The sequence below is a fragment of the Coloeus monedula genome (genome assembly GCF_965178545.1).
Source record: "Coloeus monedula genome assembly, chromosome: 6".
Classification (NCBI taxonomy): domain Eukaryota; kingdom Metazoa; phylum Chordata; class Aves; order Passeriformes; family Corvidae; genus Coloeus; species Coloeus monedula.
Genome location: NC_138786.1, coordinates 48,221,283 through 48,240,581, shown reverse-complemented (window position 1 = coordinate 48,240,581; position 19,299 = coordinate 48,221,283). Strand labels below are relative to the sequence as shown.

Sequence of the window (19,299 nt, the reverse complement as noted above, 5' to 3'; positions counted from 1 at the left end):
AATAAAAAAATCATTCTTTCTGTTTATTTTTCATGTTAAGTACATCTAACCATACATTTGGATTTTGTACTTTTGTGAGGTTGGGGTTTGTTTTGGTTTTTGGTTTTTTGTTTGTTTGTTTGGGTTCTTTGTTTTGATTTTGTTTGTTTGTTTGTTTTTAAATTTATTTTCTTATGAAAATCTAATAAAATTCTTTATAGGAAAATATCTTAGGGACAGCTTCCATTAACTTCTAGTCTTCCACTTCGGTGATTTACCAACTGTCACTAAGGTTATAATCCATAATATGACGCATAGCCTACATGCTTATTTGGGCAGTTTTTTGAAGTATCTCATTCTTAACTTCTAAATGACTGGCCTATATCCTAAATTGTTATTATATCAACCTACCAGAAAAATATGATTTCTTTGTATTATTAGTTTGAAAATAGAAACTATAGTGGTATTCCTTCCTCTTCCTTGACATTTCATGTCTCCTTTTGACTGTCTCTTTAAGGTACTGTTGCCTTTTTCCTCACAAATCTGACCAGGACCTCTGTTGATACCATCTCTTTTCCAAACTTCCATGGCTTGCAGTCAGTTCTGTGCAACAGCTTTTGTTGCTTTTTGCTGTATCTCACTTCCTAGTTTATCTACACACCTGACTTGTCTTGGTTCTTATCAGGGCCTTCTATCCATTTTTCACAATTTCAGAACTATGTTGCAGTTTCTCTTTCATATCTGTTCATGCTTTCCTCAGGACCGAGGGACTTGTCAGTAAGTCAAGGTTTGAGAGGCAATTGAAGTATCAGCTTCTTAATTTTATACCCTATTATTGTTAAGGACAAATACGTTCAAAGCACTATGACTGTCATCTTCTGTCTGTTCTTGTTTCATCTTCTGCCACTTATTGGCAATGTGAATAAGGTATCTACAACTGCTATGTATCTCAGAGTAGTAATAATCCTGAAGTATTTCTGAAACTGTCGTTTCGGAACTCCCTATTGTTATAAGAGAACTCCCTATTATATTCATCTCTGTTGTAATGAGAGAACAAAGGTTCATTCAGTAAAATGTTTAAAATTACTCTTGTGAGCATTCAAAAGGTATTTATGGGTTTTTCAAACGTGATTCATGGCTTTTCCAGAGTAGTTTATACTGCAGCTCTGGTTAAACATGTTGTCCAAGTTGTTCATTACAGTACTGATCTTTGTATTAATCTATGTATATATATTCATCGTATGGGTCACCATAGTGGTTCTAAATTGTTGGTCCTGTCATATAAAACGGACCTGTGTTAATACAGTGTACTGCATTACAGTGTACTGGTACAGGTCAGGGAATTTGAGAGGAATATCTTGGCAGTAGGAATTGCCATCAGACGTGGCAAAAAATGCTAAAGAATCCAAGGTGAAATAGTTACATGTATCTCAAGAAAGTCTTTTAGAGTCTCGTTTTTAGTGCTGTCAAGTTCCCAGACAAGTCGAAAATATGATTGAGATTTCTTGTCTGCTCTCTGCAATTGATACTGACAGCCAGACAGGCACATCTGGTCAATAATATAAATTTGGATTGATTCCGTCATGTAACTGGGTTATTTTTGCAAGGATTTATCAGCTTTTGAAAACTATATGTGGTGCTCTTGAAATGGTTGACAATGTGTACGTGCGTATATATAAAATACAAAACACAACTTCTTAGTGTATTGCTGAGTCTGTTTTCTTATTTTGTGACTTCTGTAAACAATATAGTCTCTACTAGGTATTTCCTAGTAGACTGGAAAGGGATCCTTTTGTGTTCCTCTACAGCTTGCTAATTTTTAGATACACTGAAACATATGATTATTCGCCTGTGGTGCTTTATTTGGTTTTGTAAACCCTTCAGATACCTTTATGCTTTATCTTTCCGTTATGTCTGCAACCCAGTAAACTAAATACTACAAGAGTTCTCTTGGTATTCTCTGTATTTCTGCCAGGATCCATTACCCCAGCTTTATGCAAATTGAAACTTTGATGGCTTTGCAGCATAGTAAATCCCTATACTTGGAAATATTAAAGCATAGTGCTTGTGATTTATATTATTCCCCGTTTCTTTCATTTCTTGTGCATTATTCCTATCTGCATACCTCTATATGCTGTAATTGCATTGCTGCACTGTGCTGTTCTTGCTCTCTTCACAGCTGTATGTTCTTTTTGTTTTGCATTTCTTTAAAAAGAAACGTTTTCACAGGTTTATTACTTATTATTTGTAAAATCCCAGAGGTTGCAAGGAACTCACAGGATACACCATGAGTCACGCAGAAAAGTGGCTACTTTCCAGAACTCTTCTGTTGTAATCAATTAGTAAGCATGTTGTCTGTCAGTTTTTGACATTTGGAAACCTGGTGCATTACTAGAGTTCATGTTCAATATTTGAAGCTTACAGCAAGCGTACGTTTGGATGTGCAATTAATATTAACCTTCCTGCACTATGAAGGTAGAGATTTGGCCAATCAGATCATGATTTTGCCCTGGGCATCTTAGGTCAATAAGTAGAAAGAAATTCCTCAGAGCCAAAGAATTCTGTCCCATCATTATCTAAAGGAGTGGAAGGAAAGAGCAAACACATTGGGCTGTTAGCAAGGTACAGCTTTTTCTTTGAATAGAGAGTTGATTGTTCCTCCTGTATTCATTATATTGGCAGCATAAAAGTGCAGTTTCCTCTGACATCTGAATAGGTATTGGGAAAACTATTGGCAAAAATCAAAGAAACCTCTAAAGTTGAAATAGATATGTAGCTGTGTTTTTTTAGAAATAATAAAAAAGGAAGTTGTTTACTGAATATTTATAGCACTATTGTTTCAAACTTTTTGTAAGCTTAAATTGCTAGGTTGTAGCCACTCTACTTATAAAGAAATCATCTGTATGAATAAAATCAATCTCCTTCTAAATGCTAGCTAATCTTTGAAGCCTCCTGCAGTCTGAGCATGCTTTAATCCAGGGACAAAAAGATCTCTAGACAAGAGATTACTGAACAGATTAGGATACTGAAAAGATTATGAATATTGTACTCAGTATGAATACTGAGATGGGTGGGAATAAGATGCCAGCACCAAAAACCTGAATAGTTAATCTCAATCAGGTGCTACTGTGTTCAAATTAATTTAAAGTTAAGGTTTTTCTCCTTTCATTAGACAGCTTGTCCTAGTCATAGAAATGTAAGTTCAGTTCTTCTCCAGTTTGACAGGATTTGAACCCACAAATGATGCAGCTCAGTCCTAACCATCAGACTATGAGGGCAACTGAGGGAGATGATCACTTTCTCCTCCTGTAACAGAAGCAGGGATGTGCTGCCCTGAATGCAAAGACACTAGGCAGGAAGGAGCCACAATATATTCTAAATTGCTAAAGTGCTTAGCTGTGAGGGGGCTTCAGGTCTCAGTTGCTTGGGTTTTCCTTGAGATTTGTTTCTGTTAATCCAGTGATTTCCCTCTCTGAATGTGTAAGCAGTCCCAGAGGTGTGCATTTCAGTCTGAGGGTGTGTTCAAGGTGATGCAAGGTAACAGTGTTTGTGTTGCATTGGTTCATATTGGGCTTGTATATCTTGTTCAATATATATAATACATGTGCAAGTACCTGAGGAGCCTTATGTACAATATACCCTGGTTTTTTATCTGCTTGTTACAAGGAATTTATATCTTAGTGGTGTTTCGAATGATGTGAAATCTTGAAACCACACTTCTGTCTGTTTTTAATTCATGATTAGTCAAAAGTAGATTCTCAGTCAAGGGAGACAGTCAGGTTTCTTAGTGAAGTACTTGGGATATTGTTTTCTTAATCTTAACTGTTTGGGGTTCCCTTATTATTTCAAATGCTGGGACACTTAAAGATGAATGTAATGCCTACAATTAGTGTAATTAGGCAAAATCAGTAGTAAATTGCTAATTTTATGCTGAAAATTTTAACTGCAATGGATAGCAGCTGACAAGCTTTTAAAGTAGCAGAAGTAGGGAACAGCAGATGGGTTATTTGAGGAGTGCAAGCATGTTATTTTAATGTTAAGTACACTCAAAAAGGAAAGACATATGGTAACAGGTTTGAAGACAACTGAAGACTTAGTTCACAGTTTAAACATTTACATTTCTTGAAGTGTGATGGAATTTTTTTTTTTTTCCCAAGAATATTTCACAGAAGCATCAGGCCAATATGTCATTCCTCTGAAAACTATTAAATCTTTTCCTTCCTGACCCTCAAGGGCTCTTTTGAGCTACATTAGATTTCCCCGAATCACAGGGCCTTTTAACATTCCTCTCAGTTCAGTGTGTAACAAACTTGTTTCCTCCTTGGAGATGTCCAGGTGGGCATAAAAAAAGAACTGATTAGTACAGGCAGTGTAGGATGATACATATACAATGGTGTTTTGTGGGACAGGAAGATATTTATCAACTAAAGGAAACAGACTACCCTATTCTGCTTTCCCAATGTCAGCTGTAGTTGCACTGCAGTATGTGGTGCTGGTAAAACTTTGTGGGGATTTTTCCTTGATAAATAGAGCCCTGGAAATTATTTGAGGAAAGGATGGTAATATACGTTTGGACAAGAAGTAGTGATTTGCTATGCTTGCCAAAATCATGTCTTTCAGGTTTGTATATGCATTCTTGTCAACATTTTACAACATGCATTTTCAAATCCATTCCATTTTGATCCTGTTTATTTTGGGAGTTAAATGAATCAGTTCTCAGGAATGATTTTTCTGTAAGTCATGAAAGACAGTTTAGTTTGCTTGTGGTTTGTTTTTTTTTTTTTATTCTGTGTTCTTCTACCTCACTCCCTCATCCCCCGTCCCCTTTGGTTGTTGTTACATGCTTTTACTGAATGGTCCATTAAAAAAGACACTGCTGATAGGTAGATATTACTTTATATAACAAATTGGTCATTGGCCTCAGGGTCTTATCCCTGAATTATGTTTGCTAGGCTGTAGATTCTTTGAAACTTGATTGAAAGAGTCCCAGTTTGGGTCATGAGCCGGCTGCTGCAGGGAATTCAAGGCATGCAAACAAAAAGTTTTCAAGTATAACTAATTTGTTCTGGCTTTAGTCAGAAACTATCTTCATTATAGTTTAGAGATTTACATTTTCTTAAGGACATCGAGTTCATAATATGGAATACAGTATACAAACACTGCACCAAAAATCACAGGTCTGACTGCTTTGGGAACAAATATATGGGGAACAGTAGGGTGCGAGGAAGTCCATCTAATGGACACCAAATATACCTATTCATGATTTTCAGAAAATTGCATTATTTTGGGACTTGAGGGCTGGTTTTGTTGCTTCTTTTGCTTTTTTGAGAGTCATGCTTCAAATAGCAATCTGAACAGCCTATTTTTACTTCATCCATATTTCTATGTGTGTATGGAATTTCCAGTACTTGGGATCTGTGTGGCTGGAGTTGGAGAATGTTTGGTGATTGATTGAGAAACAGTTTAGGATGCTTTTTTTTTATTAAGTTGAATGCTTTCCTGGAGTTTTTATAAAAACTAGATTTGATTGTTTGACCTCCTGTTGCCAGTGTTGGACTTTGAGTGATTTCAAGGTACTTAAAAATGATGACTTTTCATGTTTTATAATTAACTCTTTATGTCTCTCCTGATAATAGAACTCTCCTTGAGTACTGAAAATGGAGTAGACTGACTGTGCAGTGGTTCACTTTGCAATTGCAGCAGACACCTCTATAAGTTTCTTTCTGTACTTTGATTATCATGGTTGCATCTGAGATCACTGAATGTGTAAATACATCCTTTACAAAATTACATGTCTTTCATAGTCTGTCTAGTTTCATGTTGTCATTCCCCCCGTAGGTTAAATTTTTCAATTGTGTCATTTTGTGTTTTGGTAATGAGGCAGGTATTTGGGAATTGAATAATGTGAAGCTGTAAGCTTTCTACAGCGTGTGTGAAAGGGACAGCTGTCAAAACTGGATGCTTGAATTTATAGTTTGCAGCTGGGATGATCAATTCTTAACCCTCCAACTGTCTATATATTAGAAGTTCCTAAATTTACTTTACTATTTATATTAATATAGGTTTAGCTAAAGCATACCTTTCAGAGGACTTCCAATCTTGATAAGAACACATCTAAACCTGGAGAAACCATTGCAGCATGTGGTAGCTCGTTTCAGTGTTGGAGTTGCGCTCTTCATTAAGACTGCATTTTTGGTTTTAATTTGAATTGATCCCTTATTGGTTCCTTTCCAGCCACTGGTTTTTATATCATAATTTGCTAAGCCCTTTGCAATCCTGGTGACTTCATTCTCTTGATGGTAGTTTCTGTAATGAGACCACCTCCCAACATCCTTTCTGATAAGAAGGTCACTCTACTTGCTGGCAGTAAGGGCATATTCTCCACCCTTTCAGTTATTCCTTGCACTGTAGCCAGTTTTATCACAGGTGAACGAGAACTGCAGAAAATATTTCAATATCATTTATTACTTCATTATACAAGAAGCACCTGCATCATGTCTCCTCAAAAGGGCTGTGTTAATTATTTTGAGCATAATGGCTTCACTGGGGACTTCTATTCAACTTCCTGTTTGCTGGCATTCTTATTTGCTTCTTGGTTAGTTATTTTTATGATGTGTTTCCACATATAGATTGCAAAGGCTGTATTTGTTCCAATAGCTATATATTTAATCTTTAAAAAGATATTTGGCATGACAGCTATTAAGCTGTACTGCTGAACAGTTTCTTGAGGAAGTTTCCTACTGTGTTTTATAAGGATCTTTTCATTAGGAGGGTGTATTACATGTAAATTAGAGTCCTGTTGGATTTAATTGAAATTCTCAAGTGAGGAATTTTAAGGCAATCAGCCCTACGTTCTCCTTCTAAAAGAAGCTACCAACTTGCAGACAGTAAACTATTGTCAAAATCTGGATTGTGAATGAGATAAACACTGGCAACTTCAGGGTTTTCTTCTAATTTTAACCTTTTTCTTCTAAACCATTTATTTCTGAGTCATTACAAGATTTTTAGAAGGGCACGTGCTCACAGCATGTACTGACACAGAGAAAACTGACGGTGCCAAGGTTTGGCTTCCCTCCTACTTCCTAATTTCTTATGTTTCCTGTCAGTCATCAGTTTTCCCTGTATGTAATTGTTGAGTGCAAGGAGTGACTTGCTAATGCTTTATGTAGGAAAGGTCAATAGATGTAGATTCTTGCAAATAATCAATTTTGAATAATAATTGCTCCACCTTAATTTTGTGCATTCTGTGTACAGCTTTCCCACTTCAATTATTCTGTGGGGTCTCATAGTTAACCTGATTTAATTTGCACAAGCAGTTGACACTATGACAGTTTGTTACAGAAATGAGATCAAACAGCATGAAGTATGCATGTGAATGTAAGTCCTGCCATCACCGTATTTATTTTTTCCCTTAAATTCAGATCATATGAAAAGAAGTCTACATTGTCTGTTAAAAAAGAGTTTATTTTCAGAGTCCAGTATCTTTAGCATTACATTCTGCATCATCCTTTTTGTGATTCTTTTCTTAGTGCAGAATTATTGTCAAACTAATTAGTCTAAGATTTTGCAAGTCATATGATTAGACTTGGTGGGTTTTTTTCCTGGGGGGGGGGGGGGAGGGGCGTTGTTTGTTTGATAGTTTTTGTGGGGATTGGTTTTGTTTGGGGTTTGGTTTTCTTTTTTGATATAGTGCTTAGTTTTAAAACCAGAACAACTTCTTTTGAATTCTTCTAGCATTCTAGGATTTAAAGTTGTGAGATATATCAAATAAGCACTTAAATGTGAAAAATGAAATATTATATAACTCCACATAGAATTGGTATTTTTCACCTTTCTTTTATGGTCTCATAAGTAACAGGCTGTATATCAGAATTGATTACATGAAGTTTCTTATTGTACTTAAGCTATTGTAGAAATTGATGTGGTTTTCTGGGAGATCAAGCTGTTTGTTTGATACTTTGTGTGGTTTTTTCCTTGGTTGTACCCATATTATGGGACTCCCAGTATATTAATTATTTCCTAACATTTTTAATAATTGATTGTCATGTAAAAAATACTGTTAGCTGAAGTTACTCTTAGCAAACTCTTAAATTATTCAAAAAGGTTCTCTTAAAACTTAGTAAGTTTACTCCAAGTAGGTTAAACATAAACCAAAGTAGTTGCATTTTTAATCCTGCATGCCAAGCAAGCAGATTTGATGCATCCTTTTAAATATTATTTTCCTAGGGGGGTTCTTAGGTTTCTCAGCAAGGCTTTCGGTACTTTACACTATAATTTTCAATGCACATACTTTTAAGTGTTACGTACAGCTCTTTCTTATGTTCTTCAAATCCTGAACAATGTAAATAATTTATATAATAAGAGAATAATAATGAAGTTTGCTTCCAACACTGACTGAAAATAGAGCAGTCTGAGCAGTTTTGATCAGGATATGGGGATATGCACCCTTCAGAAGAAGTTTAGTGGAACTGTAAGTTTCCTGTAGGATGTTACTTAGTCTGAGAGACATTAGGGAGATTCCTGATTACTACTGCATTGAGTGACAGTGCTATAGCAGGCAGGTCTGGGGGAAGTATCATAGATAATGTGTCATGTTGCTAGATTTGAAGAAAGGATCACAGAATGTAAGGCAGGTGTCATCCATGCAGTAGTGTATGAAATAGAGATATCCAACTATGTCTGATCCAAGCCATTGCACTCTTACTCTTATGGTGCACAGCAACTTGTGGAAATTGCTAACTTGATCCCAAAAGAAAAACCGCTGATTTTGAAATGATGCTTGAGGTGAGCAATACCTGTTCACTGAAAGAACTAAGAGTTCTCAATATTAATAGTGTGACTTGTCACATAGCAGAGCTCAGTCTTCCATACTTCAAATTTTTGCTTCATTCAACCGGTTAGAAATACCTTCAAAAGCTTAAGCCAGTATTGGACAAATTAACTCCTCTTCATCTCCTGACGTAAGAGAGTTGCTATGGAAGGAAATTGGTGGTTGTAGCATATTCAAAAAGTGAAACGGGCTGGCTGAGAGTTAGGACAACAATTGTATTTTGGAGATTCCTAAGTTCTTTGCTACAAATTACAGTGGTTGGCTGGTGGAGAAAGCTTCAGATCATGGACTAATAGATTAGTTTGCATCAATTAGGAAATAAAGCAGTAGCAAGAACCTTTGATGGCACAAGGCCCCATTATTACAGTTGTCCTGTCTGTAATACTTCTCATGAACTTATCAGTTATATTTTAAAAAGGTAGGTTATTTGCACCACCTCTTCTGTGGTCTTTCCAAAACAAACTGTGAGGAAGCAGTCTTTTCTACAACTTAATTATAAATTAAAAGACCTAATTCCCACCCTTTGTGTTTTAATATTCTGAATGGCCTTTAGATATACTTGTTTTTGTGAAAACTATTTCCTCTAGATAAATGGTTCTTTTCCCTTCCTGCTGCTTGTCTCATCTGTATTTATAGAAAGAATTTGTACCTCTTCTTGTTTTTTTTTTTTTTCTGCTAGACTGACTAAGTGAAGTGTTTTTTGTACCCTGCAGCTTCCAGTCAATGGATCATCCTCACAGCCTTTCTCTGCAGCTGTTCCAATTTGAAATTCCTCAAGTGTGTTTTTAGCGGTTACAATGAGAATTATATATAACATTCCTGGTGTGGTCTCACTGGGATATGGTACAATGGCACTGTGTCTTTCTCCTTCTGTTCCAATGAATTGCATCTGGCCTCTTCACAGCTGTCTTACGTTGATGAGCCCAGCTATTAGGCAGCTCTGGTTTGGAATAATGGTTAGACAGGTTGTTTGGTACAATCTCTTTACTAAACTTGAACAGTAACCCTTTTATTCATTAATGGTGTTATCTAATGTTCCTACCCTCCTGACAAAAACATTGGCAGTATAGATGCTGTTCCCCAGTCATTCCAGAAGTGATATTTTCTTTAAAGTTTTTACTTTAGAAAGGACAATCCTATGTGTCACTGTTTCCATAATTCTGAGAAATGGATTATTTTTGACTGCATTAACTTTAGTCATTCTTAAAGTGTTCTTATTCTCCATTTGCCATAGTTTTCATATCTCAGACAACACAGGTAAAGATTATGGTGAAGGCTGGGGGTTCATTCCTGAATATTCTTAATCTTCATCCCTGTTTAGTAAACACATTTTCTTTTTTTTCCTACTTTGAGCAAAAAAGCCTTAAAAACCTATAATTTTAATGTATAATAATCTGTTCAGGTGTAGTTTAGCTTTGCTTTTTACTAATGTACATAAGATGCAGCTCTTTGTGTTGCTCTTTTGTCCCCTGCCTGTCCCCTGCCGTTCTTGATAGGATCTCTGCACATTTCTGATGTCTTACTTGCACAGTCTTATCAATGATTGGCTTGTCACACAGAGTTTTACCCACTCAGCTTGAGATGCAGATCCTTAAATGTTTGAGCATCTTTGTGCTAAACACCAGGCTTCTGCTGCATGTTGAATGTGTTTGCTAACCTTCACTGTCAAATTACTTGCTGCTGAAATTCAAAGACCTAGTTATAAACCCGTTTGGAATTTTTTATTCTTTATTTAAATAAAAATCCAGTAATATATGGATTAGGTTATGAGCAGCTGTTTTATAATGTCCTCATTAGTTAGTGAGAACAGTCTTCAAGTAATGGAGTCATTTGCTGCTTCAGTAGCTATTTCATAAATTTATCAGCTATTAGCTCCAAGAATAACTAAGTCTTTCCACTTAAGAGTTTGATTTGTTCTCCATTTTGTGTCTGGGTAATTAATCTCCTAAAATGATACAATTCACTTTATTTTTAGCAATGTTAAAGATCTGCATCCAGAGAAAACACTGATGGTAGAACAAATGCCCTATTAGTCTGTCTTTGAAAGAACCTGTTTTACCTACTTCCCTTCCCCAAAGGATTTGACCCAAACAGATTTCTGTTCTTACCTGTTATATTTATTCCACATCTCTGACACACATTGTCCTATTCTTCATTTCTTTTTTGAATACTGTCTTTTTCTCAGTACTTGTATTCTTTGTAGAGTGCTGTTCCACCATGTCAAGGTTACTCTGGCACCATGTGCCAGTAATTTAAACTTCTGACTCTCAAACAGAAACAGATAATTAGTGATGCTCATAAAATGTACAGCTTTATTTTCATCATCTTATCATTTGGTAGTTTTTATCTGTTCTTCATCATTTTAGTAGAGTATCAAAACTTCTTGTAATGTTTAAAATTCTCTGTTATGCAGGCTGTGTTCCAGAAGAGCTGTTTTCACAGATGCTTGAAGCTGACCTTTCAGAAAATCTTATTTCAGATAACCTACCTCTTGGTTTCTAAAACCTATCTGGTAATACTTGTCTCTGAGCTGCTCATACCTCCAGCCATGTTTCAAGGGAACTTGAAAAAATTAAGTTAATTTGGGAGACCTGTTTGTCACATAGTGTTCCTTCTTTCTGTTGCCTCCTTCCTCTTCCATTCCTTCCCCTATTTGTCAAGTATGAGTAGCTGGCAGGTTTTCATTTTATTATTAACCTCCATTTCAGTTTTCTGAGGTGTCTTCATTCTTTTAAGATTTATAGTCCAAATATTTCTCGGATCCAGGGAAGTTGCTTTTGTGGCTTTATAAATGCAACCTTTTCTACTCAAAAGATTATTTTTGCTTTAGTGTGGATAATCCCACACCAGTGTACTTTATTTATTAGATGCAATTTCCTAGCCTTTCTTTATTAGAATTGTGAATATTTTTCCATCATACTTTGTTGTTTGTATTTTGGAAAATGTGCAAACACCCAGTCCAGACTGCCACAATGCGCAAGAAACAGGAATGATGTTGCAACGTGTACTAAGTACATCCAAAAGCAACAAACTGATGTGTTGCTTTCATTCTTGTGCAGATATTTGTCTTCTGCTGTCTTGACATTGAATCCTACACTGGTAGCCCAGGTTCCAACATTTTTGTTACACAGACTCCTGTTATTTTGTACATGTATTTTTAAGTAATTTCTTAATAACCAAATCCCCTCCCTTTCTATTCCCTGCTCCATTTTTCCTTTTAAATCTTGCTTGCTGAATCTTAGCATTTTACTGACCCTGTGCCTTCCCTCTGCTACAAAATTCCTGAAACTCTTAAATGCTTGAATGCTATTAATGGAAATTCAGTCTATCTGTAAACTCTACATAATAAGGTATATATTATGATTATTGACTCTAGAATGACTTGCAAATTCAGTGCTTCTGAATTGATTATGTTCCATAACTTTTGTAAAATGCTTTATGATCACAAATTTTAAGAAATTGAACTTCTATAAGCTCTTCAAACTGTCAGATGTACTATCTCACATACAGAGAAGCAGGAAAGGGTTTGTATGAGATAGGTTCCTGTGATTTTGGTTTCAGGTTCTGATGCCTAGGTCTTGCTGTTTGGGTGAGGTGTGTGTGCGCATGTGTTAAGGATAGAATAGGCGAGGGGAGTGTGAAGGAAGGAGGATGTTATTTGTCATTTTTCCTTCTCTTTTCAGTAAAATGATGGACAGACCTGGGCATGTTTTTCTTTCAGTGATATAGTCACTGTTAAACAAATATCTAGTGAGGACATCTCTGCCAAATGAAACACAGCTTTAAATTATCCATATAGTTCCCTGTATACTCAAATCCAATTTACTGATAGGAAGAAAGCTAAACTAGTGTAACTGATTACTCTTCTCTTCATTCTTACAAGATACCAAGTGAGACTCCATATGACCTTATGTACCTGGCAGGTGCTCATTGCTCATTTTCTTAAGCTAACTCAGTGACCTGCCCTTTGTTTCTTCTCAGTCCCGCAACACACACGTTGCACACTTAAGGTTGTGTGATTCAGTTTTAGATTTCCATGCTGGGTAGTTTCTGCCAAGGATGTTCAGTGCAATGCTAAGGATTTAACTACTGTAACTCGATGTAATTTCTTATTCTTGAGAAAACTCTGCACTTTTCAGTTACTATTAGCAGCCTCCAAGTTTGTATTTGGGATAAGAAACTTCTGAGCTTTCACACATACCCACCCGCTACACCCTTCTCAGTCTTCCCACGCAAACCATATGAGCAATCATATAAATTTTTCACTTAGTATGATTAAGGTTGCAGTGGAATAAAACACCAAAGTACACCTGGGTTTTAAAACAGAAAGTAGGCTAACAGTTTTATATGCATGCTCTTCCCCTGCTTTGTGTTCTTTAATCTGGGATTTTACTAAAAATTGCTTTTCAGTTAGTATTTTTCTAGTGTATTATCTGTTCCTAGGTGCTGTGACTCCTATAAATGTGCCTACCAATGGACTAGTTCCTTTATTGTCACACTGTATTTATATTCTTTAAGTAACTAGGAAGGTGTCTAGGTTAATCTTTGTGGAAAACCTACAACTCGATCCATCCTGTGGAATGCTGGGGTACTGCTAATATCAATAAGCTATGTTGTCTTGTAACTTTTTTTTTAATTAAAAGAAATCCTGTCAACTATTGTTTCTGTCCAGTTGAAAGGCATCTTGTAAAAAGCACTGTTACTCTGATGGCATTAGATATTTATCATAATTACTTCATTAAACTATTACTTAAATTATTACTGTATTTGAAGTTATGTTTTCTCCAGTTTGGTGTGATGCTGACTGTCTTTAAAAATGTTTTTCTTGAATTGTAATCTCTTTTAATTTCCCTTTCCTTTTCACTAGATTACTGTTTACAAAAGTCAAATTGGAGTCCCTGTGCAGAGGCCCAGATGAAGCACTCCTTACCTGTAAACACATGCTCCAGATATGGAAATCCTGCTACAATCTAACTAACCCAAGGTAAGATGCTGTAGGGTGCTGGGCTGCTCACTACCTTGCTAAGTAGCTTTTCAGGGCAATATTAGGTCAGCAGTCCTGCATTTACCTGTTTTGGTATTTCATATGAACAAACTAATCCCTGGGGTATTGGGAGACTGGCTTTCAAAGACATCAGTTGATGGTCACGTGGAACTACCCAGGCTTCCAGGAAGTAAGGTATGCCAAAGCTACTAAATTCTGCAGTGATAAAGGCTGGTTACACAGGTTGGGTAACCCATCCATTCTCAATGTACTGGTATGGTCTTGTTTCGTTTCCTGATCAGGGTTTTAGTCTTTTATATTGTCTAGGAGAGAGATTGCTGTAGTAGGAATTTAGTTCAAGGACTTCCAAAAATAATACGAAAGAGGACAAGACATTGATTAAAACCATAGAAGCATCAGGGATCACATGTGGGTAGATATGATGTGCTTGCATAGTCAACATGGCTGTCTTTTAAAGGGAGGTCTTGTTCATGAACCTATTTCAGTTCTTCAGGGGCATTAACAAGTACATAGATAAGTTCTTACAGTCCCGTTTGGGTTTCCAAAATGCTTTTGTGAATGTCCTTTGCTATATATGTTTAGATAAGCTGTGAAACAAATGGGAAGGCTATTTAGCAGGAATCCATGCTGGTACTATTCAACATGTTTATCAAATACCTGGAGAAAGAGACAAGCAGAATTTCCTGCTATCTGGTCGTTTGAAGGGTTGACAACTTCTGGAGAAGAGATGCTGCAGCAGAAAGGCTTTGTACCAGGTGACATTAGATACCTATGCAGCAGTATGGTGAATATGCAGTTTTTGCTGTACTTTGATTCCAGTCATGTAAACACAGGCATCTCTTTAAGAAGATTGACAGAGTTGACCTAATGGCAGAAGAGGGAGAACTGCTTCTCTCCTTAGGGAGCTAGTGAGCATTCAGAGCAGCAAAGTTTTGGAGGGTATGGCAGGAGAAGGCTGGGAAGGCACCTGAGTCAGTCACAGCGTATTGAGAGACCCTGACACTGCATTGTGGAGCAGGGAGCATCACTCAGGTTACACAAAGCAAGTATGTCAGCAGCCAGAAAGGTTTGAGCTGAATCTTTTCACTGAATGAGGAGTCGGGGCCAGGGAGAAAATTTCTCTTCTAACTTAGTGGGTGGTGCTTTATTTTATTTAGCTGGTTGTGTGTGTGGGCAGGCAGGGTTAAGAGTTTAGTGTCTGAATGCTGTACTTTGCAGAATAGCTACAGTTTCTGTGCAAGCCTAATTTCAGACTGGCTTTGCATGTACTCCAACACAACTTTTCACCTTCCATCTCTGCTGTTATATCCTTTATACAGATCAGGGCTCTCATCATAGCTTGTCATTACTGTGTTGTTGTTCTTGTTCTTGTGCTAAGAGCTACTGTGCCGTGTTAAACACACATTAAGTAATGCCTCCTTCAGACATCAGCAGTAACTGTGAAAACTTACTCTTGGCTGTGTCAGCTTCAAACAGCAGTAGTTGATAACTCTACTTGGCACCATTCTCCTTCAAGAACATCTAAGCGGAAAAATTAGTGAGGACTACTTTGCATCTGTTTTGTTTTTTTTTTTTAATACTGATTTTTTTTATCTCAACATCTAAGTCTTTTCTTGAAGTTATGGCAATGCATTAAGATCAAATTCAGATTGGAATGAATAGGACCTGTGGATAAGTGTCATGATGGAAGGAGACAGGTTTCCCAAATCACACATTCAGAGTTACATCAAGCAGTGAATAAAGAGACCTGAAATGTGACTGGGAGGTTCTATTCACACAGCTGCACTCCTCATGTACTGAAGAATGATGATGCAGGATTATTGTGAAAACTTTAATTTTTCAACTTTTGTAGTTTTTACACACGCTTCATTTTATTGCAAAGCACCATTTGAAAATTATGTCTGCCACTGGAAATAATTGAAGCCTTTTTAAAAAAAGTTCTTTAAGCCAGTAATAAAAGGTCTTTTAATAATTTTAAACCTATTTGTAATTTTGTTTTTCAAAGATTTAAATATCTTTTATGCTTATTTGTAATATCTTTTTCTATTCTGATTTAGACTGAAAACTAATTTAGTGTATCATTTTCCCAATGAGAAAAGAATTTACTTTTTTGATAAGCTGTGGTTTATATTAAATATTTCTTCTGCAATTAATCAGATTTTGTGGGAACTTGGGTTCAGTGTCCCCAATAATCTTTTAATGATAAAAATAAATCACAAATACCTAGATATACCTTAAAAAGGGTCAAATGCAATACTGTGCATTACCTTTGTTCAGTTGAGATAGAACTTTTGTCTTTAATTGACATACAAACTTTTTTCTCATGAGATGGTTAATATGAATTTTAAAATTATTTTGTGGTGCAAGGCTTGGAAGATGTTTGCCTTTAGCCTATTGCTTAAAATGCATTAGAAAATAGTTGAATTCTTTCCCACTTCATGGTTTGCATTTGGAAAAGGAACAAACCACAGTGCCAGTGCTGTGCTTAGAAGATACTGACGGTAGGTCTGGCTCTACTTGTCAGCAACATTTGGCATGTGGTTGCATGTGGATTGAGGAAGTAATTACCACAGAAAATTCACACCAAGTGATGTAACAGCTATAGTTGATAGTGCATGTCCCAGAAAGTTCCCTTCTGTTTCCTGTAGATTTCTATAATGATGTCATTTTGTAAGGAAATAATGCAATAATGTTAGGATACTGCAAAATTTTAATTCTACCATTTTAGTAACAGCTCTACAAAGAGAGGATGTTGTATCACTGATTTTTGCAATAATTAAGAACTGTTGTAGAATTCTTGCCCTTCTCTCAATTCAAATTCAGAAGGAAGCAGTTGTCAAATTAAGGCAAATAGAGAGATGTGCTGAATTCCAGTCTAGCAGTTTAGATTAAAGTTTCTCAGGCTTTACTTTAAACTAGGAATTTCATACAGTTTTTTCTCTTCAGGGACACTCAGACAAAAGTTTACACTCTGCTAAGTTGGGCTAGCAGTTCAATTGCTTTAAAACTTAATTACTTTTAAGTTTGTGGGGTGGTTTGGTTTCTTAATGAGGCTTTAAAGAAAATATTTATTGATAATGAATTGTACCAGACTTAACAATCCTAAAAATGAAATTACTGTACTGACCATAGAATGTTAAAGAAGAAATGCCCATGTATGCTTCCTTATACTTTGCTGACAATGTGTCTCAATTCTTGCCTCATGTTAAGGAGAAAAAGTATTTAGTTCTTCAGTCCCTGTTCTTCTGCTGAATCTTTAATAGTAGTTCTGGGAGCAATTAGTTTTCCAGCAAGCATATCAACAAGAAGCCTGAGGGGCAGATACTGAGTTACAGCTAAAGTAGAAGTGCATTTGTCCACAGGTGCAATCAGTAAAAATCACTGCTGCTGCTTTGACTCCTGAGATATTAGAAATGTTCAAAATGTTTCTGCTATGCTGTTAGAATCAAATTCAACATTAGGCAGTTGATCTGCCTGTGTGCATATATAAAGAACAAAAAAAAAAAACCCACAAAACCAAAACAGCCCTTTGTAACATCTTCACCTCAAATTAGATGTCCTGGCTTTAGTGTTTCTATTCAGTCTGGTGAAAGTGTGGATTTTCAACCTAACACCTGCCTTCTCAGCTTTCTGTGATAGATGTACTCCATATCATTTCTGTAGAGGTGTTAGTTATGAGTCAAATTAAAAGCCAGTATTCCCTTTGTGGTTGTATTAATTATGAAAACAGAATTGCTGAAGTAAATAAGGATTTAATTTTGCTCAGCTTAATTCTGTTTTAATGCAACTGGCTTAATGCACTGTGAGTGGTTAGTGGTGCTTGGTACTAAATTTGGTCATAGCAGTAACTTTTATAGCAAGAACCTTTGTGGGAGTAGGGCAGCATGCAACTTGTATATCAGTATATAATTTTTTATTTTAATAGCTTACAATTTCTGTACTTCATTACAGTGATTCTGGACGTGGGAGCAGCTTGTTAGACAGAGCTATTGCCGACAGACGACAGCTTAATACAATTACATTACCAGATTTCAGTGATCCTGAAACAGGTAAGAAACTGCACATCAACAATAAAATAGGTTAAATGATCTGGCCGTAGAGAGATTTTGTGTTCGTTTTTTTTCCCCTGATTTTGCATAATGAAGTTATATTTTCATTATTGTCATATATGTGGAAATAGACATTGTGTAATATAATTTTTTTTTTCTTTTTTATTTATGAAGTACTTGCTGACCATGTTCTCTGTAAATTAAAATATCTATAGTATGGATCTTGCTGAGCTTAGTAGCATTTCCTTATGCAAGGGCTAAAAATTAGTGTGCTGAACTAGCCTACTTGCCAAAGTCCTGTGCTTTTTGGTCCATTCTGTATTTGCACCTTTTTGTTTAAAAGGTAAATAAAAAAACTTCAGAGAACTTTTAATCTCAAAAAAATATAAGATGTTAATTAGTTAAAATCTCAATTATATGTTAAAATATAATTACATGGGTGGGTAGGCTTACTGTGGGCATACTTTGACATAAGCAAAATTTATTTATTGTAAATTATACATACTGTGATATTTTTATATACATATAAAAAATTGTGGTGCAGAGTTGTGCTACATAAAAGCTAAGATTGTTACATGTGAGTAAATACTGACAATATATAATTTGCCTGTATTAATATATTCAGTTATCACAAGGCAAACTAATATACTTTAAAAGTTATGCAGTCAAAAAGCATGTGAGCCATGCATTCTGCAAAGATTGCAGAAGGAATTATCATGATGCTGCTAATTCCAAAAACTTTTTCCATATCTTTCTAGTGTTCTAAATATTGAGAGTTTTCTTATTTCTTTTTAAAACCATAGAATGCTTTTTCTGGCACCTTTCAGGGGTGTATTTCTGCTCAATCACTCCTTGACACAAACAGCTTATGGGAAAATTTGCCAGCCTACGAATTTAAGTACACTTGACCCATAAATTAAGACACATTGAAATGTATAATGTCTTTGCTTAATATCAGAATAGTCCAGTAGAGAAAAATCCAATTTAGCTATTTAACTTCTGAATGTTAAAATTGGATTGAATGTTCACTCAATCTTGAATTTAAAGTAGTATTCTGTGCTTGCTGTAGTGCAAGCAGTTTAGATTGCAAAGATCAGGTCACTTGATTTCAGAGAACAGCAGTATGATATAACAACGTGGAATCTTCTTTCTTCTTGTATAATTAAAATGGATAAGATAACATTATATCATTCTATGGTGATCATTCTATATTCTAGTCTGCCTAATTGTTTCTGTTTTAAGAACATAACTAGATTTTATAGGTTTCATATACATATATAGATAGACATAGCTATAGATAAAATTTTATGCCTTCAAAAAAGTGCTTGTTGTGGATGTGTGTTGTGAAAGGTTTTTTGTGGTGGTTTTTTGTTTGTTTCTTTTCCAGTGGGGGCATACAACTCTTGATTTATACCTTCAGGGTGTCCTGTTTCATA

At 35.8% G+C, this 19,299-nt stretch overlaps 1 protein-coding gene across 4 annotated transcripts in view; it reads left to right on the top strand.

Annotated features, from left to right (window-relative positions):
• TTC7B (tetratricopeptide repeat domain 7B) overlaps positions 1 to 19,299 on the top strand; it is a 129,564-nt gene that overhangs the window by 70,063 nt on the left and 40,202 nt on the right. For all 4 annotated transcript variants that reach the window (XM_082284521.1, XM_082284520.1, XM_082284519.1 and 1 more), the window contains 2 exons: positions 13,677 to 13,793; positions 17,766 to 17,863. In XM_082284521.1, coding sequence (XP_082140647.1) covers positions 13,677 to 13,793; positions 17,766 to 17,863 — 215 coding nt within the window. The remainder of the gene's footprint in view (positions 1 to 13,676; positions 13,794 to 17,765; positions 17,864 to 19,299) is intronic.